Source organism: Dipodomys spectabilis, unplaced genomic scaffold (genome assembly GCF_019054845.1).
Source record: "Dipodomys spectabilis isolate Male_0828 unplaced genomic scaffold, ASM1905484v1 ptg000210l, whole genome shotgun sequence".
Taxonomy (NCBI): Eukaryota; Metazoa; Chordata; class Mammalia; order Rodentia; family Heteromyidae; genus Dipodomys; species Dipodomys spectabilis.
This window is the reverse complement of record NW_024870887.1, coordinates 4,819,713-4,842,629: the sequence shown is the minus strand read 5'-3', so window position 1 is coordinate 4,842,629 and position 22,917 is coordinate 4,819,713. Positions and strand designations below refer to the sequence as shown.

General features: G+C 41.2%; 1 protein-coding gene across 2 annotated transcripts in view; it reads right to left on the bottom strand.

The window, feature by feature from the left end:
- Positions 1–11,044: 11,044 nt before the first annotated feature.
- Positions 11,045–22,917, bottom strand: part of Ppp1cb (protein phosphatase 1 catalytic subunit beta) — a 28,042-nt gene continuing 16,169 nt past the window's right edge. For both annotated transcript variants that reach the window (XM_042696605.1, XM_042696604.1), the window contains exons 6-9: positions 21,790–21,861; positions 19,014–19,165; positions 15,700–15,834; positions 11,045–12,870 (exon numbers count right to left, since the gene is read on the bottom strand). In XM_042696605.1, coding sequence (XP_042552539.1) covers positions 12,766–12,870; positions 15,700–15,834; positions 19,014–19,165; positions 21,790–21,861 — 464 coding nt within the window. In that variant the 3' untranslated portion in view covers positions 11,045–12,765. The remainder of the gene's footprint in view (positions 12,871–15,699; positions 15,835–19,013; positions 19,166–21,789; positions 21,862–22,917) is intronic.

The window sequence follows — 22,917 nt, the reverse complement described above, 5'->3', positions numbered from 1 at the left end:
TACTTCCAGATATAGTTACTGGTCTTGTGATTAAAAGTGATATTTGGAGTCAGGAAATGTGGCTTAGTGGTAGAGTGCTTGCCTAGCATGCATGAGGCCCTGGGTTCAATTCCTTTGTATCACATAAACATAAAAGGAAAAATAACCATTAAAATTATTTTAAAAATGTTATTTGTGACAGTGATTCACAATAGAAATTGCTTTTAGAATTCACTACCAGGAAAAACTTTGTTCTTCCCAAATAATAAGATACCACACACATATATGTATATACATGTATATTATACCATTTTGTTTTGACTACTTTGGAACTCAAAACCAAAAATTTAAGTTGTTTACTTTTTTTGGTTGGTCGTGGGGCTTGAACTCTGGGCCTGGGCGCTGTTCCTGAGCTCTATCAGCTCAAGGCTAGCACTCTACCAGTTGAGCCACAGCACTACTTCCAGTTTTCTGGTGTTTAATTGGAGCTAAGAGTCGCATGGACTTTCTTGCCTGGGCTGGCTTTGAACCAAGACCCTCAGATCTCAGCCTCCTGATTAGCTAGATTACAGGTGTGCACCACCGATGCCCGGCTTATTATGTTCTTTATTATTCCAGGTAAAGTTTTGGTTAATTTGGGTTTTTGAATCTCACTTTGTAGTCCACACTAGGCATGAACTTGTGATTCTTATGCTTCAGCCTCCCAAATATTGAGATTACAAGTGTGAGCTAACCCTCCTCCCCTACTTCTCCTGGCTTTTATTCTGCAGGAACTGATATAATCTCATTATGATTCTTACAATTTGTGGTTTTACTGACAGGCACTACTCAGGAGTCAGAGATCTGAGGACTGCTTCTTTTCAAAGCTAGCCTAGCAAAAGTCAGTGAGACATATTTCCAATAAAGCTGCAAAAAGTTGGAAGTGGAGGTGTGGCTCAGGTGGTAGTGTGAAAAAGCCAAGTGAGAACACAGAGGCCCTCAGTCCAAGCCCCAGTACTACTGGACCAAACAAAAAGTATTAAGACAAAGCAAATTAGTATCAGAGCTTAATTATTGATATTAAGAATTAAAAAATGCAAAATCTCTCACAAAAAATCCTAAATTGTACTGGAAAATCCCTTGGTACAAAATTATCTTATTCAACAAGCATTTATTGAAAACAATTATAGCATTGGGTGTGGAAAAACTCCAGCTACTGTCTGTGTCTCTCTTGGCAGTACTGGAGTTTGAACTCAAGGTCTCACACTTGCCCTTGACCATTTGAGCTCTTTTTAGTCATTTTCAAAAAGTGTCTGGAATGTACGCCCACCAGCCTCCACCTATTCCCATTTTCCACCTAGCTAAGATGGCGGGCGGAAGCACCACAGCACATCCAGCTAGTGACTGAGATGAGGTCTCCTTTTACACTGAGTCTCACCAGTGGCTGGGCTGACAGGTGTGCAATCACTAGCACCTGGCAGCAGCATGTTCTTGAATCCTCTTTTTTACAGGAAGATGGTGTCATTCAAGGGGTACAAAAGTCAAGAATATGGCACTGTTTAATTTGTGTTGGGAGCAACACAAATTTTTTGGGTCTGTTGTAGCGCTTGAACTCTGGGCATGGGCGCTATCCCTCAGCTCTTCAGCTCAAAGCCAGCGCTCTGCCGCTTGAGCCAAAGCGCCACTTCCGGTTTTCAGGTGGTTAATTGGAGATGTCTCAGGGACGGTCCTGCCCGGGCTGGCTTTGAATGGCGGTCCTCAGATCTCAGCCTCCGAAGTAGCTACGAGTACAGGTGTGCGCCGCCGGTGGCCGGCACCTAGCATTTTTAAAACGTGCTTACGCTAGAGAACGGAATCTATAGGTGATACACGATCAGTTTTAACACGGCATATTCCGTCTTTCAATGTTGAATTAAATTTTCTTTTTAAAATGTGAGGTGGGGCTGGGAAGGTGGCTCAGTGGTGGAGCGCTTGCCTAGCATGCCTGAAGCCCTGGGTTCGAGTCCTCAGCACCACGTACACAGAGAAAGCCAGAAGTGGCGCTGTGGCTCAAGTGGTAGCGTGCTAGCCTTGAGCAAAAAGCAGCTCAGAGACAGTGCCCCGGCCCTGAGTTCAAGCCCCACGGGGGGAACAAAGTAAGAGTGAGGCGAGGCGGGCAGGTGACCAACGGAGGGCCAAGCAGCAGCAGCCCTCCTCAGCACTACGGAGCAGATGGGGGGGGGGGATGCATGAATGATGGATGAATGGCGGGCTCATGCAGAAGACCTCCCCAGACCTCCTCTGTCCCAGAGGCCGCCCGACCTCCCCTCAGGCCCCCCTTCTGGGCCCCCGGCCAAGGCCACGAAGGCGCCCGCAGGATTCACAGGTGGAGGGGCGGCGGCGGCCCCGAGAGGAAGCCAAACGCCGGGTCCGGGCACCACAGGAACTGGAGACTCGCCTGCGGGTCCGACCGACCTCGGGGGTGCGGAGCGAAAGTACCTGCGGAGACCCGAGAAGAGCGAGCGGCCCAGCAGCGGCGGCGGCCTCAGTTCCCGGCTTCACACGGCGGTGCGCAGCTCGCTCGCTCGACGGCTGCAGCACCAACTCCGCAGACCGCTAGACGCCCGCGGTCCGGGAGCGCGCGGCCACCAGAGCCAATCAGAATGCAAGAACGGCCGGAGGGGGCGTGACGGACGCCCGCGCCCCGCCCCCACAGCGGCCTCGCCCTCGCGGAGCCCAGCGCCGGCTGCTTTCTGCCGTTATCCCGCGGCCGGTGCGCGCGGCAGCGCCCGGGCACCGCTCCCGCTACCCCCGCGCCGGACCTTTCCGGCGGATGTTCTCCGCGTGTGTGGGCCGAGACCTGGAGCTTCCTTCCGGATCAGTTGGTGCGGGCCTGCGGCGCTGAGGAGGCGCCCGCGTCCCTACGTTCCCGTCCAGCGCAGTCTGGCGAACCGTGCTGGACTATCCCACGTGTGTGAGGAGGAACGCACCGAAAAGGTGTGAATGTGTGGCACCCCGTGAGCTACCGCCCTGTTAGCAGCCCAGACTTGGTCTCAGCTCTTCCACCTGAGCCACCGCGCCACTGCCATCTTTTCAATGGCCAATCGGAGATCACGGACCAGGATTCCTGCCCAGCTGGCTTTGAATCTCAGCCTCCCGAGCAGCTCTGACTACTACACGCATGCGCCAGTGACTCCCAGCTTAGCAACTCCTTTTTACGCCCTTCTAGTTTTGGCCCAGGTTTCTGGGAGTTAGTTGATAATAAAGGCTTGCTAAATGCAAAATGATCTTGTTTTCTCCACTTTTTCCCCTAATGTATAACCTACTACTAATTAACGGGGGTGTGTGTGGGGTGCTACCAGGTGTACTTGCCAGGCAGGTGGTCTACTACTTGAGTTGTGTCTAAAACTCTACCAGTCTATTTTTTTCCCCCAGTCTTTGGGCACTGTCCCTGAACTTCTTTTGCTCAAGGCTAGCACTACCACTTGGGCCACAGCACCAGTTCCAGCTTTTTCTGTTTACGTGGTACTGAGGAATGGAACCCAAGGCTTCATGTCTACTGTGTGCCAGCAAGCTCACACTCAAGGAGATATACCAATGAATAAGAAAAAAAGTACTCTGCTAATGAGCTTTGAACAAGAAAAAATTGCTGCCAACAAGCTTGTGTTTGAGTCAGATACACTGAGACTCAACTAGACTAGGTTTTAAACCAAATATAACGAAGTCTTGAAGGGACACTCAACACCTTAATGGATTTGAATAAGGAATAATCAGTATTAAAAGTAGAATGGATTAGGCTGGGGAGGTGGTTCAGTGGTAGAGTGCTTGCCTTGCATGCATGAGGCCCTGGGTTTGATTCCTCAGCACCACATAAGCAGAAAAGCCCAGAAGTGGCGCTTCAGCTCAAGCACTAGCCTTGAGCTGAAGAGCTGAGGGGTAGAGCTCAGGTCCAGAGTTCAGGCCCCACGACGGACACCCCTCTCCCCCCCAAAAAAAGTAGAATGGGTTGTAATTTGTGTTTGTCAGTAAAGATGCCCAGAGTTTTAGGGAATTTAATTGCTAAAAGATTAGTCTCCCATTGAAAACTAAGATTTGCAGTACATAGAGATTTAACCTATATCTTTGATAACTAGTTGAATTTAATTACACTGTTAACCAGATCCCAGTTAAAGATGATGGGCTATTGGGGCTGGGGAGGTGGCTCAGTGGTAGTGCTTGCCTTGCATGCATTAGGCCCTGGGTTTGATTCCTCAGTAGCACATAAACAGAAAAAGCCAGAAGTGGCACTGTGGCTCAAGTGGTAGAGTGCTAGCCTTGAGCTGAAAAGCTGAAGGATAGTGCCCAGGCCCAGAGTTCAGGCCTCACAAGGGGAGGGGGGGAGGAAGGGGGGGAGAGGAGATGATGGGCTATCAAGCCTTGACGCAATTATTTTGAGAGACTTATGTTTCTAAAGCTTCTTAAATTATAGAGTTTAAACAATATATGCTGAGATCCTGGACTTCACACATTTTCTGAGGTATATCAAGTAGCTTATTCTTTTTTTGGGGGGCACAGTCGGTAGTGGGGCCTAAACTCTGGGCCTGGGCGCTGTCTCTCAGTTCTTCAGCTCAAGGCTAGCGCTCTACCACTTGAGCCACAGCATCACTTCCGGCTTTTTATGCTTTTGTAGTCATGAGGGATTGAACCCAGAGCCTCATGCATGCAAGGCAAGCACTCTACCACTGAGTTATCTTCCCAATCCTATTACATTTTAATGAGTGAGCACGTTAATGAGTTCTATCAGAAATTTCACATTTTCTCGGAAACTAAGCTAGAGTGACAAAGTTATGTTAATCCATGAATGGTAAAGGGGGTCAGTGTGTTGATAAAATGGCAACCTTTTCAGCAACTGTGACAATGAGTATGTTAAGGGCAGCTTGATTTAAAGTTTTAAGCTCTTTTTCAAGAGATATACTAGGAAGAGGTTCAAAACATTCCAGGGCTGGGAAGGTAGCTCAGTGGTAGAGCGCTTGCCTTGCATGCATGAGGCCCTGGGTTCCATTCCTCAGCACCACATAAGCAAAAAGAAAAAAGCTGGAAGTGGTGTTGTGGCTCAAGTGGTAGAGCGCTAGCCTTGAGCTGAAGAGCTGAGGGACAGCGCCCAGGCCCAGAGTTCAGGCGCCATGACCGGACCCCCCCCCAAAAAAAGTGATGAATTGAGAAGCCTCAGGCAGCCTGTTTCTACCCTTCTTCCTCTCCTCTCTCCCTGACAAGCCTCTTCTTACCCTTATTCCCACATTCATTTGGGATAACCATCCTATAAACAACAAAACACCAATGTTAGAAGTAGGATTTTTATAATCATCGAAGCTGACAGATATCCCCAAGGGAAATCAGCAAAGATTTATGATTATTTTTGCAAGCCATTTAATGAATCCATGAGTGAGAAATGTTAATTATAGTAAGAAATTAGAAACTTATAATGTATGTTAACCAATGTAGAGGTGACAGTTGGAGAAAATAATCTTTGACTTGCATGTAGTACAGGTTGACCTCAAATTCACCACTCTTCTTTATCTGCATTGGACTTGAAGCATGTGCCACTAGACCTGGAAAGTTTAACTTTTAGTTTCCTACCTAGTCAAAGGATTTATCTGGCACTTATATAGGCAAAATCCAATTTTAAGAGACCAAAAGTTATATTTTCATTTTTGTTGAAGATACATTACAAAAGATTAACAAAACTCTAGTTCTATGGAACCAATTTACAGTCACCTCTCATGAGGTACAACTATATAATGCTGCTACTTCACTGAGTTTCACCTGTCGCAGGGGGTCTCTGGAAAGTAACTCCTGTGACAGGTGAGGGATCTCTGTATTGCCTAGTGTCTATTTTACAAGGTATGCTATTACTTTTTTTTGGTTTGTTTTTTTTTTTGGTCCAGTTGTGGGGCCTGAACTCTGGGCCGGGACGCTGTCCCTCAGCTCTTCAGCTCAAGGTGAGCGCTCTACCACTTGAGCCACAGCGCCACTTCCGGCTTTTTTCTTTTTGCTTATGTGGTGCTGAGGAATCGAACCCAGGGCCTCATGCATGCAAGGCAAGCGCTCTACCACTGAGCCGCTATTACTTTTTTTGTCAGTTGTAGGGCTTGACCTCTGGGCCTGGGTGCTGTCCCTTAGGTCTTCAGCTCAATGCTAGCGCTTTACCACTTGAGCCACAGCACAACTTCTGGTTTTCTAGTGGTTTTTATTAGAGGTAAGAGTATCATGGACTTTTCCTATCTGGACTGTCTTGGAACTGCGATCCTCAGATCTCAGCCTGTTGAGTAGAGGAAAGTGAGGTTTATGTTTCTTCTCAGGTACAGGTTTGATTCAGGCATAGATTCATAAGCAACAGATAGATGACAGGTAGCAACAGCAATTTCAGCTTGTCTTCCTTCTCTGAACACATATTTTTCAAGCCCATCCTGGGGGCTTGAACTCTGGGTCTGGGTGCTGTCCCTGAGCCTTTGTGTTCAAGGCTAGTGTTCTACCACTTGAGCCACAGTGCCACTGCCGGCTTTTTGCAAGTAATTTATTGGAGATGAGTCTCATGGACTTTCCTGCCTGGGCTGGCTTTGAACCATGCATGGTCCTTGGAGCTCATCTTCCTGAGTAGCTAGGATTACAGGTATGAGCAACTGGTGACCCTGACTCTGAACATTTTAACATAATGATATAAAAAGCAAAAGTTGTTTTGGTTCCAAAGTTATGGTTACTATGGAGACAAGGAAACATACCTCAATTCTAAAATTAAGATATTTTTCAGTTTTTTCGAATTCTTAAGAGAAATACCTGCCCATGTAATTGTAATCCCTCTGTACAGTATTTTCACAATAATAAAAAAGAAAGAAAAAAAGAGGAGAAATACCTCAGTTAAAAAAATACGCTTTTTTTTTCTGTTATCAAAATTTAAGTTTGAACTCAGGCCCTCAGGGAGGGCCTCAAGTTTGCTTGTTTTGCTTTACCATGTGGGCTATACCCGATTTTTTTGTGCATGCCAGTACTGGGGCTTAAACTTAGGTCTCTAGATCTTTTTTTCAATCATGGATGGCACTCTACCACTTGAGCCATACTTCTAGTAAAAATAATTTTTTTCTTCTTGTTTTGGTAATACTGGGGTTTGAACTTAGGCCCTTATAGTTTTCACTTCTTGCTTATAGCTAGTGCTCTAACCTTAGCCATACCTCTAGTCTCAGCCTGGCTTTTTGCAGTTAATTTTGAAAATGGAGTCTCAAAGAATTTTCTGTCCTGGCTGGCTTTTAACTTTGATTCTCTAGATTTCAGCCTGCTGAGTAGCTAAGATCACAGGAATGTGCCACTGGCATCTGACTAGTTTAAGTATTTTTGAAAGGCATGTTTCTTCTGAACACATTTATACTTCAAATAAACATTTTTCTCTCTTAATTTAGATGTTTATTTGAGAAAAGAAACAATTCATGGATTAGGCAGTACCCCAAAGTACTAAAAGTTCAGAAAGCTCTACCTCTGAGGCAGTATTTACAAAGAAAGAAGACTTCAGGTAGTCAAGCTGGAAATTTTTAAGTCAATACTTTGTAACTTGGGGAGTATCTAAATATACTGAAAGCTGCTTTTTTACTTGTATACTAAGGTACGCTACACTGTACCTCTGCACAGGGGAAGCCTCAGGCAAAAACCTCTCAATTTTGGGTGAGTGACTAAAACCTTGGCCATTGACACTACTCTGTCATTATCAGAAATGGTCTTGATTTCAGCATGGAATTCACAACACCAAGTTAGTTGGATGATCCTTTGTTTTCTTCGATTCCTCCCCCTCCCACCCCCCGCCCTTTTATTTTGGTGGGTCGTGGGGCTTGAACTCTGGGCCTGGGTGCTGTCCCTCAGCTCTTCAGCTCAAGGTGAATGCTCTACCTCCTGTGCCACAGCACCACTTGTTTTCTGGTGTTTAGAGATAAGAGTCTCATGGACTTTCCTGACTGGGCTGGCTTTGAACCACAATCCTCAGATCTCAGCCTCCTGCGTAGCTAGCATAACCCTCACCCTTAATGTGTGCCAGTCTGGGGCTTAAACTCAAGGCTCAAGTTCTTGTTTAGCATTTTTCAGTTAAGGCTGGGGCTTTGCCACTTGAGCCACAACTCCACTTCTGACTTTTTGCTGGTTAATCACAAACTTTCTTGCCTGGGATGGCTTTGAACTGCAATCCTTAGATCTCAGCCTCTTGAGTAGCTATGATTACAAGTGTGAGTCACTGGTGGCTGGCTCTGTTTTTGTTATTCTAATCATAACACCATTTTGTTGAACAAAGTTTGGCTACAAAGTATGACTATTATGTTAAGCTTTAACATTCTTCCTGATGTATTTTTTCTTCTAATTCCCTTACCCATCTTTGTATCTTCCCCTCCCCTTTAATTCTTTCCCTTCAGTATTGGGGATTGAAGCTAGAGCCTCAGTTGTTGTTAGTATCTTTCACCAAAAAAAAGTAACTTCAGGAACTTTTAAGTGCTTTTCAATGAAAGGATGAAGTACTTGATGTCTCAACACTATGTACAAATCAATTCTTTGCTGATGTTCTATGCAAAATTAAAAACAATGTCAAAAAGTTTCAAACTTCAAGTATAAAGAATTCACTGTAGCTGACCTGTTAGACTAAAGAACCAAGGCAGGGGCTGGGAAGGTGGCTCAGTGGTAGAGCACTTGCCTTGCATGCATGAGGCCCTGGGTTCGATTCCTCAGCACCACTTTAAGCAAAAAGAAAAAAGCCGGAAGTGGCACTGTGGTTCAAGTGGTAGAGCACTAGCCTTGAGCTGAAGAGCTGAGGGACAGCGCCCAGGCCCAGAGTTCAGGCCCCACGACTGGACCCCCCTCCAAAAAAAAAAAAGAACCAAGGCAGCCTGCTCCTGTAACTAGCACTGAAGAGACTGCGGCACAAGGATGCTGAGTTACCAAAAAATAAAAATAAAAAACTGACCATTACTTTGCTTTTGAATTTATGTGATCCATTATAATTGTAACACTGTAATACAGTCTTCAACAGTTGGGTTAAACTCTATGCAGGAGGGCTGGGAAGGTCGCTCAGTGGTAGAGTGCTTACCTTGCATGCATGAAGCCCTGGGTTCGTTTCCTCAGCACCACAAAAGCAGAAAAAGCTGGAATTGGCACAGTGGCTCAAGTGGTAAAGCGCTAACCTTGAGCTGAAGAGCTGAGGGACAGCGCTCAGGCTGAGTTCAGGCCCCACAACCGACAAAACAAACAAAACACCTCTATGTAGGAAATTGTTAAACTGAAAAAAAATCATAAGGAAAAGTACTGTATATCAGTGACACTGGCATTACAGGGCATTTTCCTCCAAATAAATGAAATTTTATTTTTATGTAATTGGGATTTGAACTTAAGAGACTTACATTTGCTAGGTAGGTATTCTACCATTTGAAGCCATGTTCCTGTTCTTTTTTGCTTCAGCTGTTTTTTTTTTTTGGTGGGGGGAAGGGGTCGGTCGTAGATCTGAACTCTGGGCTTGGGCACTGTCCCTCAGCTCTTCAGCTCAAGGCTAGCGCTCTACCACTTGAGCCACAGTACCACTTTTGGCTTTTGCCGCTTATTTGGTGCTGAGGCTTGCAAGGCAAGCACTCTACCACTGAGCCACCTTCCCAGCCGTTTCAGCTGTTTTTTTTTTTTGTCGGTCGTGGGGCTTGAACTCTGGGCCTGGGCGCTGTCCCTCAGCTCTTCAGCTCAAGGCGAGCGCTCTACCACTTGAGCTACAGCGCCACTTCCGGTTTTCTGATGGTTTATTGGAGATAGGAGTCTCACGGTCTTTCCTGCCCAGGCTGGCTTTGAACCGCGATCCTCAGATCTCAGCCTCCTGAGTAGCTAGGATTACAGGCGTGAGCCACCAGCGCCCGGCTTTCAGCTGTTTTTTTAATGTGCAGGTCAGCCTGGATTGAAATCTTCCTTTTGATTTTCCTGAATAGCATGGGTGATAGTGGAAGAACACTTTGCCTAGCTTTTACTGGATAAAACAGGGTCTTGTAAACTGCTACCCCCAGAGTAATCTCAACCTTTGAGCCTCCTGAGCTCTACTTTTCACATAGCTAGGATTACTGGTGTGAACCACAACATCAATGACTGAAGTTTTGTTTTAAGTAGCAATACTCTAAGAACATATACGCAGGGCTGAGAATGTAGCTTAGTGGTAGAGTACTTGGGTTCAATTCCTCAGTACCATATAAATAGAAAAAGTTTGAAGTGGCGCTGTGGCTCAAGTGGTAGAGTGCTAACCTTGAGAAAAGAAGCTCAGGGACAGTGTTCAAGCTCTGAGTTCAAGCCCCAGGACTGGCAAAAAAAAAAGAAAAAAAGAAAAAAAAGAATAAACACACACACACACACACACAGCAAATCTGTTATTTCTATATGTATAGAAGCTATTACAGTGGTTTAGGTGCTTGAATTACCTTTCAACATGGTAAATTTCTATTCTTTAAATAATGATCAATATTTGCTTAGTTACTATTTTTCATATTCTTGATTTAATTAATGTGGATTAACTAATACCAAGAATAAAGCTTGTCTTTTCCTTGCTCAAGGATTATTTTCTAGACTTACTTCAATATTTCTACTAAAGATTAGATGTAGGCAAAATGTGGTAGCTTATGCCTACAATTGCAGATACTTGAGAGTTGGAGACCCGGAGGACTGTGGTCTGAGGCCAGAAAAGTTTGAGAGATCCCATCTGAACAAAACAAGCCATGTATTAGTGCATACTTGCCATCCCAGCAACATAGGAGGCCATAAAGAATCTCAGGCTGGCCCCAGGGAAAGAACAAGACCCGATCTGAAAAACAATCTTTAATAAAAATGGCTGGAGATATGCCTTAAGTGAAAGAGGGCTTTGACTAGCAAGTACAAGCTGAGTTCAAGACCTCAATAATCCAAACAACAACAACAACAAAACAAAAAACAAACCTAAAGTCAAATTTGGTAAAAGTATGTGATCTAACTTAATAAATATGTAGCCCATGAAAACTTTCAGAAACGAACCTATTCAGACTATTCTAAAATGTGTTTAAGCTCCTCATTGTGAAGAAAAAAAAAAGAAAACTGTCAGACAGGCTTCATATCAATTAGACAACTTTTACTAAATGAGAAAACTACATTTAAAATGTGCTTTAAAACAAATGGATTTAGAAAAAAAAGACATATGCATTTGAAAGAACTTTTGCACTGTGAAAATCAAATATTTCTTGCAGTAATACAATGCGCCAACCATAAAATGTAACAGAAACAGAATTCTCAACATTTTCAAAGACAATATTTAGGTCAAGAATTTCACATCTATGGTAGCAAATTTAGAAGGGCATTATAAATATTATGTCCATCCATATGAAGCTTACAAATTTGACAATGCTCAATAAAAGATTTTAGAATCACATCCGATAGTGTCACATCCACAGAATCACAAATCGGTATCCTGTAAAGTCTCCTTCTAAAATCTTTGTTGATTTTCCTAGTCCTTGCCATTTGTTAATGCTAACCCTTAAGGAAACAACAACAACAACAACAACAAAAACAAAAACAGAACAGGAAAAGAAATGCTGCAATAAACTCTTGATCATGTACAGAAATTATTGCTACTATAGTTCACTACAAAGCATATCTATACAATACCTTTGATTATGAAAAACCAATAAAAATCTTTAGTGACACAGCCTTACATAACATTCACATGGCAATATTAAGACAGTGAAGCACCCAATACCCATTGCTGACAAAATGTCCCACTGACCAGCATTCATTTAAATACATCCTTTTTGTATGGAGGCTAGGAAAAGGAAATAGTGTCATCTTTCCAAGGCTTGTCAAAAAAGGATTCTCATGTTTTGTGGATCTAAAAATCAAACAAACAACAACAACAAAAACCCCCCCAAATCAAAACCAATACAGGTGAGGGTGTTATCAGAAAGTTAAGCATGCCAAAAGGTGTTTCGTGCGAATTAAAATCTAAAGCCAATGTACCACATAATCACATTACCAACTAGATGGGTAATACTATATGAGCCTTATCTTAAAGTTAAATGAAATGCTACTGCACAATAGAGTGTCAATAAGTTAAAATTAGAGTGCACAAATTCAAATCAGTGGCAATTTGTAAAAAGCAAAATATTCACTATTAGCTGTAAAGTTTGCCCAGTAACTGCTTGATTAAAATCATTGGATTGGACAGTTTGCATTTTTTAAAAAACTATCAATCTCAAAAATTTCTTCTTACTGTAATGAGGCATACTTTTTTTTAGTAATATCAAACAGGTACATAAGTAGATAAGCAAAGGAAAATAAAAGCTGGTGAATGTCTTTAAAGCTCTTCCCATATTTCACTTTTTAAAATGTTTAGGGAAAAATTAAAATAGGTGCCATTATTCTAGCAAAAACAAACAAAACAAAATAAGCCCAAAATAATCAAACAACCAAGCAACACTAAAACCACATTACACAGATGGATCATCATGCTTTCATCTGATTTCACTATCACATCTAGTTTAACTGGGATGCTTTTTAACTTTAAAAATTGTGATACATGAAGATGTAACTTTAATGGATAATTTTGAAAATTTGGATTTAACTTTTTTTGAATATTATAACAGTATACTTATTACAATACAGTGTAGCACATCTTTCTATTAGAAAAAAATTTTAAGATCCTTTACCCGTCTCCTTAAGTTAAAGGTGTGACATCATAAAGGGTGTCAAATGGCTGGATGGTTTTACAGTGCACACTTATATATTATGAAGTATGTCCTTAACAAATCTGATGGTTTCCTTATAGAATTCCTTTCTTCACCTTTTCTTCGGTGGATTAGCTGTTCGAGGTGGAGTGACAGGGCGTCCAGAATTCAGTCCACCATACTGGTACTTAGCTTTCTTTTCAGATGGTTTCAATATCTTAAAATACATAATTTAACAATGTTATTCTTTCAATAAACGAAAACTGTAAAAGTTCAATGAAAGTGTAGAAAAAACAAAGTTCTACAAACATCTTGTATTTAAAAAGAATGTGTAAGGCCTGTGTGTATAGTTCGATTACTTAGCACATACAAGATCCAGAAGTTTAATCTTTAGTGTGTGAGTATGTATATACACGAAGTGCAAATACTTAAACACTTACAACATTGTATTAATATCTTAAAAACAAATACAACCTTTAAATTAAGTTGTATTTTTCTCAAATTAGTGCATCCCTATGGTGAGGAAAATAATACTGGTTTGAGAGGCAAAAGTCCTAAGAATTAATCATTCTGACAGTGATTTGGCAGGATAATTAATCTTTAAGCCACAAGTTATTCAGACTTTATTTTTTTATGAATAAATGAATCTTTTTTTTTTTTTTTGGGTCGGTTGTGGGGCTTGAACTCTGGGCTTGGGCACTGTCCTTGTGCTCTTCAACTCAAGGTGAGCACACTTTACCGCTTGAGCTACAGCACCACTTCCGGTTTTCTAGTGGTTTATTGGAGATAAGAGTCTCACAGACTTTCCTGCCTGGGCTGGCTTTGAACCGTTATCCTCAGATCTCAGCCTCCTCAGTAGCTAGGATTACAGGCGTGAGGCCAAAGAGCATCCGGCTTGAATAAATGAATTTTTTTTTTTTTTGGGTCCGGTCGTGGGGCCTGACCTCTGGGCCTGGGTGCTGTCCCTCAGCATTTCAGCTCAAGGCTAGCGCTCTACCACTTGAGCCACAGCGCCACTTCTGGCTTTTTTCTTTTTGCTTATGTGGTGCTGAGGAATCGAACCCAGGGCCTCAGGCATGCAAGGCAAACGCTTTTAACCACTGAGCCACCTTCTCAGCCCCGGAATAAATGAATCTTAAATTAAAAAATTTACTAATAAATTTTTATGCCATAAAGTTTACCCACTATAAGTGTATAAATCTTTAGCATATACATTTATGGTTATATACCTATTGCCCAAATCTAATTTTAAAATATTTCTGTCAACCACTAAAATAGACCTTTTTCCTATTAGCAGTCACTTCATATTCCTGTTCTCCTTATCCTCATAACCATAAGAAATCACCAATCTACTTTATGATTCTAAAGACTTAGTTATTATGAACATTTATCTGACACATATGTTCTCCACTTTTGTTTTCAAAGTTCCCTGTGCTACAGCATGCAACTTCATCATTTTTTATTGCTAAATTTTATTTTCAAGTGTATGGATATGCCACATTTTATTTACCCATCGTTGTTAGGGATTTGGGGTCATTTCCTTAAAAGTTACTTGCATAATGTACAAGATTCTGCATGAACATATGTTTTCATTTCTCATGTATATATACCTAGGAATGAAATTTCTAGGTATTATGTTTCACCTTTTGATGAACTGCCGAACTTTTCCATAGCAACTGCACCAATTTACAATCCTACCACTTTTATGTATACAGTTCTGAATTGCTTATGATCCTTGTAAACACTTGTTACTTTTTTTTTTGGTCAGTCGTGGGGCTTGAACTCTGGGCCTGGGTGTTGTCCCTTGGCTCTTCAGCTCAAGGCTAGTGGTCTACCACTTGAGCCACAATGCTACTTCTGGTTTTTTGGTAGTTTATTGGAGATAAGAGTCTCATGGACTTACCAGCACTCAGCAACACTTGTTATTTTTATAGAAAATATTTATTTTTTGTTGCTCATGAGTCTTGAGCCACAGTGCCATTTCCAGCTTTTTCAGTTTATGTTGTACAGAGGAATTGAACCCAGGGCTTCATGCATGCTAGACAAGTACTCTACCACTAGGCCACATTCCCAGACATGCACTGCATTCTTTAGTAATTATTCAACAATTAAATCAGAAATGATTAAGTTTGCTAAAATCTTCATGTTTTATATATACCAAAAAAGGCTGTAGCTGGGCACCAATGGCTCACACCTGTAATCCTAGCTACTTAGGAGGCTGAGATCTGAGGATCACGGTTCAAAACCAGCCCAGACAGGAAAACACGGTGAGACTCTTATCGTCAATTAAACACAAGAAAACTGGAAGTAGCGCTGTGGCTCAAATGGTAGAGCGCTAGCCTTGAGCTGAAGAGCTCAGGAACAGCGCCCAGGCCCAGAGTTCAAGCTCCACAACTGTCCCCCCCCCCCAAAAAAAGGTGGGGGGAATCAAAAAGAAAACAAAGAATCAAGCCAAGTGCCAGTGGCTCACGTCTGTAATCCTAGCTACTCATGAGCCTGAGATCTGAGGATCTCGGTTCAAAGCCAGCCCAGGCAGGAAAGTCCATGAGACTCTTATCTCCAATAAACCACTAGAAAAACCAGAAGTGGCTCTGCTGTTTAAACGGTAGAGTGCTCGCCTTGAGCTGAAGAGCTGAGGGACAGCACCTAAGCCCAGAGTTCAAGGCCCGTAGAGTTCAAGGCCCATGACCAACAAAAAAAGAAAAAAGAAAAAAAAAAGAAAAGAAAGAAAACAAAGAATCATCCAACTGACGGGGTCTCGTGAATTCCATGCTGAAATCAAGGCCATTTCTGATAATGACAGAGTAGTGTGGCTCAAGTGATAGAGCACTAGCTTTGAGCTGAAGAGCTCAGGGGCAACACCCAAGCCCCACAACCGACAAAAAGCTGTTAACTTTTTAACTAAAACTTGAAATAGTTAATGAGTCTGAGTGATTATCACTTTGGAATTTTCAACAATATATTCAAGGAAAGATCACAAGTCTAAAAAAAAATTCTGATGATAGTTTTAATTTCTAATTGCTAGAAATTTACATTTACGTCATACCTGAAATGAACACATCAGAGTTTCATCCACACTCATCATTCCACCAGCATTGTCAAACTCGCCACAGTAATTTGGGGCTGAAAATAGGGTTACCAATTGTCGTTTAGCAAAAAATTCATATCCATCTTCTACCACCTGTTAAATGTCAAAAGACAGAAACACTTACTAAAAGAAAATTCTTAACCATCTATGTTAATAAACCTAAAAGCTCTCCTTACTTTGGAAGTTATGATTCTGAAAGGCTGCTGGTCCTGGGCTTGAACTCAGAGCCTGGGCACTGTCCCCAAGCTTTTTTGTTCAAGGCTTGGGCTCTACTGCTAAGCCACTTCTCTACCCCAGCTTTTTGCTAGCCTGGTTATTTTACAGAGTCTTAGAGATTTTTCAGCTTTCAACCACAATCTTCCTAGTTTTCAACCTCCTGAATAACTATGATTACAGGTATGAGGTACTGAGGTCTGGCTTTTGAATTTTTATATATTTATTTTCCTTAACTAATTTAAAACAATTTTTAGAATCTGATGTCAATTCCTAAACGATTTAAGTAATTTATTTCTGTTCTACAATATGAAGTAGGAAAACACCATATAAGCACGTGAAACAGTGTTTTAACATATAACTATTGAGTTAATTTTTGTAATCTATTTTAGGTATCCTTTGATTAAAAAAAAAGGGAGGGGCTGGGAAGGTGACTCAGTGGTAGAATGTTTGCCTTGCATGCCTGAGGCCCTGGGTTCCATTCCTCAGCACCACATAAGCAAAAAGAAAAAAGCCGGAAGTGGCACTGTGGCTCAAGTGGTAGAGCGCTAGCCTTGAGCTGAAGAGCTGAGGGACAGCGCCCAGGCCCAGAGTTCAGGCCCCACAACCGGACCAAAAAAAAAAGGGACCACCACACTGATCTTCAACACAATGATGTCTTTGGCATTCAGTACATTTCTTTTTTTTGCCAGTCCTAGGGCTTGAACTCAGGGACTAGATGCTGTCCCTGAGCTTATGTTCAGGCTAGCACTTTACCACTTTAGCCACAGTGCCCTGTCAAGCTTTTTCTGAGTAGTTTGTTGGAGCTAAGAGTTTCAAGGACTTTCCTGCCTGGGCTGGCTTTGAACCTTAATCCTCAGATCCCAGCCTTCTGAGTAGCTAGGATTATAGGCATGAGCCACCAGCGCCTAGTTTCTTTTTCTTGATGTCAGTTTTAATTTTAATTAATTTATTTTAATGTTATTTTAACGGTGACATATAGAGAGGTTATACTTATGTAAGTCAGGTAATATGTACTTTTCTTTTTGGACAGTGTCACCCCTTCTCTTGCTCTCTCCATTTTTCCCTCCCGTTCCCACCCACAAGTTGTATAGTTCATTTTCAACACAGTGTCTAGTAAGTACCACTGCTGTATTTGTTCACCTTTATCTCTCCATTTCTGTGCCCCCTTTGCTCTCCCAAAGACAGATAAGACAGAAAAGAAAACAGAAACAACAAAGAAAAGATCTCTTGTTTCCATTTCTGAGTTCATTTCAATAAGTTTTATTTTATATAATCAAAAGACCTGAGCTTTTCTGCTCAAGGCTTGTACTCTACCAATTGAGAGATTGCTCCAATTCTGGCTTTCTGGTTAAGTGGATATAAGAGTCTCACACATTTCCCTGTCTGTGCTGTCCTCAGATCAAAGCAGTTAGTTACTACAGGTGTGAGCCATCAACACCCAGCTTAGTACATATTTATTAGGTTTTTGCTGCTATTCATTCTTTCAAACATTTTTTTTTTGGGGGGGTCCAGTCGTGGGGCTCAGGCCTGGGGCTGGGCCTGGGCGCTGTCCCTCAGCTCTTCAGCTCAAGGCTAGCGCTCTACCACTTAAGCCACAGCCAGCTTTTTTCTTTTTGCTTATGTGGTGCTGAGGAATCAAACCCAGGGCCTCAGGCATGCCAGGCAAGCGTTCTATCACTGAGCCACCTTCCCAGCCCTCAAACATTTTTTTAAAGGAAGTAACATGATTAAAATTAAGCACAATAGGGCTTTAGCAGTTTCTGGAAAGCAACATGCAATCTAAGGCAGTTCATTAATATGAAATTTTAAAATGAAAATAAAAATTGATGTTTTAAAATTATATTTGAAAGACCATTGGACAGTGGATATTTATGGCTGAAAATCTAATTATCAGTGGGGATTTTAGAGAACTTAGCGAATCTGCTCTGAAATCTAACAGAATGCTTAATTACCAAAATTAAACATATAATGTTTATTGATTAAAAATAACCAAACCAAAAGCAAAGGATTTATATATTCATTCAATTACTAGGAAACATCACGCATATGATATGATGCATAGTGTGGGAAGAAGAAACCAGTCACTTGTTCATTATTAAAATCATGCTGACAGGGGTAGAAGTGGTTAATCAAAGAGGGTTTAGTCCCAGAGAAAAGAAATTGTGGAATAGCTTGTAATTTATTCAATACATTTTGCTCAAAGTTGGCCAAGAAAGGAGGGCATATTAATCTTAGCACCTGGGAAGTAGAAGTAGAAGGATTTCAAGTTCAAAGCCAGCCAGGACTACATAGCAAGATCTTGTCTCAAAAAACAAATAACCAAAAAAAGACTTTTAGATATGCTTTCCAATGAATTATTTTATCACAGCTAAAAGAGTTAAACAATGATACTCTGATTTCGATTAAATTCCTTATTTAAAAAATTTCTTATAATTTCCTAAGCACAAAACAATATCCACATGACTATGAATAACATTTGACTGTTATCCATAAAGTTCACATAAAAAATCTGAACAGCACCCAGAAAACCTCCCTCAATCAACACTGAAAATTTTGTTGAGGTTGAACTTCACTGTACTACAAAAATAAATCCTTTAAAGCTAGGTACTGGTGCTCACATATGTTACCCTAAATACTCAGGAGAATGAGATCTGATGATCCTGGTTCAAAGCCAGCTGAGACAGAAAAGTCTGTGAGATTTTTATCTTCAATTTCAGTAAAAAGCTGGAAGTGTATGTGTGGCTCAAGTGGTAGAACACCAGCCTTGAGTGAAAAAGTGATGTGAGAGAGAGCATTCTGACTGGGTGTCCAAGCCCCAGGTTTGGCATGTACATGCCTGTGCATGTGCAAACACACACACAAACCCCCTTTAGGAATGCTTCAAATAGAGTGAAAAAAGGTTAACAAATCATTGATTAAATTGTAAGCTCTGTCTCTCCTATTTGCTTTCCTTGTAATTCATGTTACCTTTCTTTGATCTTAATTTGCTTAAAAATAAAATGGATAATGTAAACTTAACGAATACAATATTCAAGAATCTCTCTTATATTTCATACCTGATGAGCTCGACAAATCAAGTCTAAATCATGACGATTCAGAAATTTACTGACTACATCAGCTCCAAAAGTAAAAGAAACACCACGATCATTTTCTCCCCAGCCTTGTACATCTTTGTCTGGGTCAGACCACAGCAAATCACAGAGCAAACCTTTAGAAAATAGAAAAACAGCAACGAAAAATCAAATCTTCTATAAAGTGTATCTATAGCACATTTCTTATGCTACTCTTTAATGAACAATGACAATAATCTGCTCTTTAGTACTCCAGGCTATCTTATTATTCCTTTGTTAAAGCAATCATGTAAATAAATACACGGAAATCTCTTATGTACAGGTTTTCCATGTGAATAATCCAGCATCATTACCTGAGTAGCTGATTGTTTTTCTTTTCCTTTTTTTTTGTTGTTCAAGGGGCTTGAACTCTGGGTCCAGGTGCTGTCACTCAGCTCCTCAGCTCAAGTTGAACACTCTACCACTTAAGCCAAAGTGCCACTTCCAGTTTTCTGGTGGTTTATTGGAGATAAGAGTCTCACAGACTTTCCTGCCTGGGTTGGCTTTGAACCGTGATCCTCAGATCTCACCCTCCTGAGTAGTCAGGATTACAGGCGTAAGCCACTGGTGCCCCACAGTTGATCCTTTCTTTAGAAAGCCAGACCTTTTCTGAGTACCACTATATTCAGTTTTATCTTACTTATCCTCAACTTGATAAATACAACTTTTTAGTTAAGTCTTTACATTTGGTGGAGCTAAGATTTCCACTTAATTTTTTCCTTAAAGATTGTCCCCATTACAGAATTCTTTGTTCTTCCACATACTTCAAAAGCCACTTGCCTAATTCCATTAAAAACATTCTTTGGCATTGCATTAGTCTATAGGTCAATTTGAGGAAAGAAACCATTTCTTATTGAGCCATAGAGGATTAAAAACTAAGGTGGAGGAATAAAATCTTTTTTTTTTTTTGAGGAATAAAATCTTTTTTTTTTTTGTCGGTCGTGGGGGCTTGAACTCTGGGCCTGGGCGCTGTCCCTCAGCTCTTCAGCTCAAGGCGAGCGCTCTACCACTTGATCTACAGCGCCACTTCCGGTTTTCTGGTGGTTTATTGGAGATAGGAGTCTCACGGTCTCTCCTGCCCGGGCTGGCTTTGAACCGCGATCCTCAGATCTCAGCCTCCTGAGTAGCTAGGATTGAGGAATAAAATCTTATCAGTAACTCTAGGAAAAGATGTCAGTGCTAAAAAAATTGAGAATCTTCATAATCTTAACAAGTAGTGGAAATTTTAGGAGGGATTGAGAAAAAGTTCATTTACTACCTAAATGAATTCAAAGGCATCTAAATAATTACCAGACAGAGGAAATGACTCAAGTGATAGAGCATCTGCCCTAGAGCAAGCGTGAGGCTCTCGGTTCAACCCTCTATACCAGTAAACATTTACTAGAGCCAGAGGAGGAGGAAAACATTTAAAAGTATATTGAAAAGTAATGGTTAGAACAAAGGGAAAAGATTAATATAGTAACGGTATTCTAAAAGGGGAAAGAACTATCAAGTAGGAAATAGCATGATTACAAGTACACGAACTAATGTAGTAAGGAAAAGACTAATATGCTACTTTGACAGACTTACCAGACCTTGAAGAAAGCAACCTTTTTTTTGGTTCATCGTGGGGCTTGAAATCTGGGCCTGGGTATAGTCCCTGTGCTCTTCAGCTCAAGGCTAGCGCTCTACTGCTTGAGCCACAGTGCCACTTCCGGTTTTCTAGTGGTTTATTGGAGATAAACCGGGCTGGCTTTGAACCGAGATTCTCAGATCTCAGCCTCTTGAGTAGCTAGGATTACAGGTGTGAGCCACCATTGCCCAGCAAAAGCAACATTTCCCCCCACCTTTGGTGAGTAATAGGGCCTGGGCGCTTTCCCTGAGCTCTTTTTGCTCAATGCTAGCACTCTCACTTTGAGCCACAGCATAGTTTCTAGTTTTCTGGTGACTAACTGGAGGTAAGAGTCTCACAGACTTTCCTGTCCAAGCTGTCCTTGAACTGTGATCCTCAGATCTCAGTCTCCTAAAGGGCTAGGATTAAAGGCATGAACCACTGGTACCCAGCTGAAAGCAACTTTTTAGTGGCCTAGTATGTAAATTAATGGGTAAAAGTAAAACTGTCAGATCAAGACTATGGATAGATATTGAGGTGATGGCACTGAATTTTTAAAGTACAGTGGCTCTTAAGGATATTTTTCATAGAATGAGTTTTAACATTTGAAAAAAAAAACCTATACTGGGCAATGATGGCTCACACCTGTAATCCTAGCTTCTCAGGAGGCTGACCTCTTTTGACTTTCTGATGGCTAATTGGTAATAATAGTCACATATGGACTTTCCTGCCCAGGCTGGCTTTCAATTGAGATTCTCAAACAGCCTCCTACTAGCTAGGATTATAAGATTAAGCCACAGGCACCAGGCATAATTTAACTGGTTTTCAAAGGACATACCAATACCAAGAATAGTGAAAGAATTTGGAAAGATAAAAAGGTAACTAAGGAGAATTCACAGTGAAATCTTTTCAGTTACAAATCTGATAGAACTACATTAAGAAGTTCTGCACACATTTTGGGGGATGACTAGTGAAAAATAAAGTATTTTATGCTACAGCAAATAAAGTCATATATAGTAAGCTTAAAGACAAAGAGATCTTTTATTAAATTAATCCTACTTTCACTAAATATAATTAGGTTCATATATGTCAATATTTTACACAAAGTAATTAAACTTCTTTGTATACTACCTGTATCAGGGACATCAGTAGGTCTCATAATTCTCCGAATCTGTTCCATGGATTGAAGGTCTGGTGATAGTCCTATAAATAAAAAGATGAGATGCAGTCTTGATATCTAACAGAACTTATGTACTGGTTACTGTTTTTCTCCCGTAGATAATAACAAAGCATTAAGCTAAACATTCATATTTTATATTCTTAGCCATACTAATGTACAAACTTACAATTCCTTGAATGCCTAATATCAAAGAAAAATGCATTTCAATTAATATAGTGAATTTTGTCAGTATACAACATTTACTACCAAAAATCAGTAGTAATCATTGCATCTGTTTTTTTGGGTTCGGTAATGGGGCCTGAGCGCTGTCCCTCAGCTCTTCAGCTCAAGGCTAGCGCTCTACCACTTGAGCCACAGTGCCACTTCTGGCTTTTTTCTTTTTACTTATGTGGTGCTAAGGAATCAAACCCAGGGCCTCTGGCATGCAAGGCAAGCGCTCTACCACTGAGCCACCTTCCCAGCCCCTGCATCTATTTTTTTCAGCACTTTTCCACATTAAATTCTTCTCCTATATAATTTTCATTACATTTCTTCCTTTTACAAAAATGTCAGCTACTAAACCATTCAATGAACTTCTAGGCCCAGTGTTCTATAATTTTATTTCATCATTCCCCAATGTAAACTTGACATTCACATAGGGCCAGTCCTTGCACATTCTCTGAACTCAACATACTTTTTTTTGGGGGGGGGGGGGGGGTCTGGTCATGGGGCCTAAACTCTGGGCCTGGGTGCTGTCCCTCAGCCCTTCAGCTCAAGGCTAACGCTCTATCACTGAGCCACCTTCCCAGTCCCTCAACATACTTTTTCAAGATCTTTTTACTGTTTTAAGATTATATTTATCCTCTAAATCCATGCCTTCATAAACATTTGCCCAACAATGTTCTCCCAATTCTGACTTGTCATAATTACTATCTTACTAACATAAGCAAATTCCTTTTATCACGTAATGTTTCATAAATATAATTTACCTATATGCTTTGAAACCCTTCACTGTAACCAGATCATATATATTTTTATAGCCTCTCAAGCACAAGATGTACACCATTTCATATAATAAAATAGCTTACCAGTTTACCAAG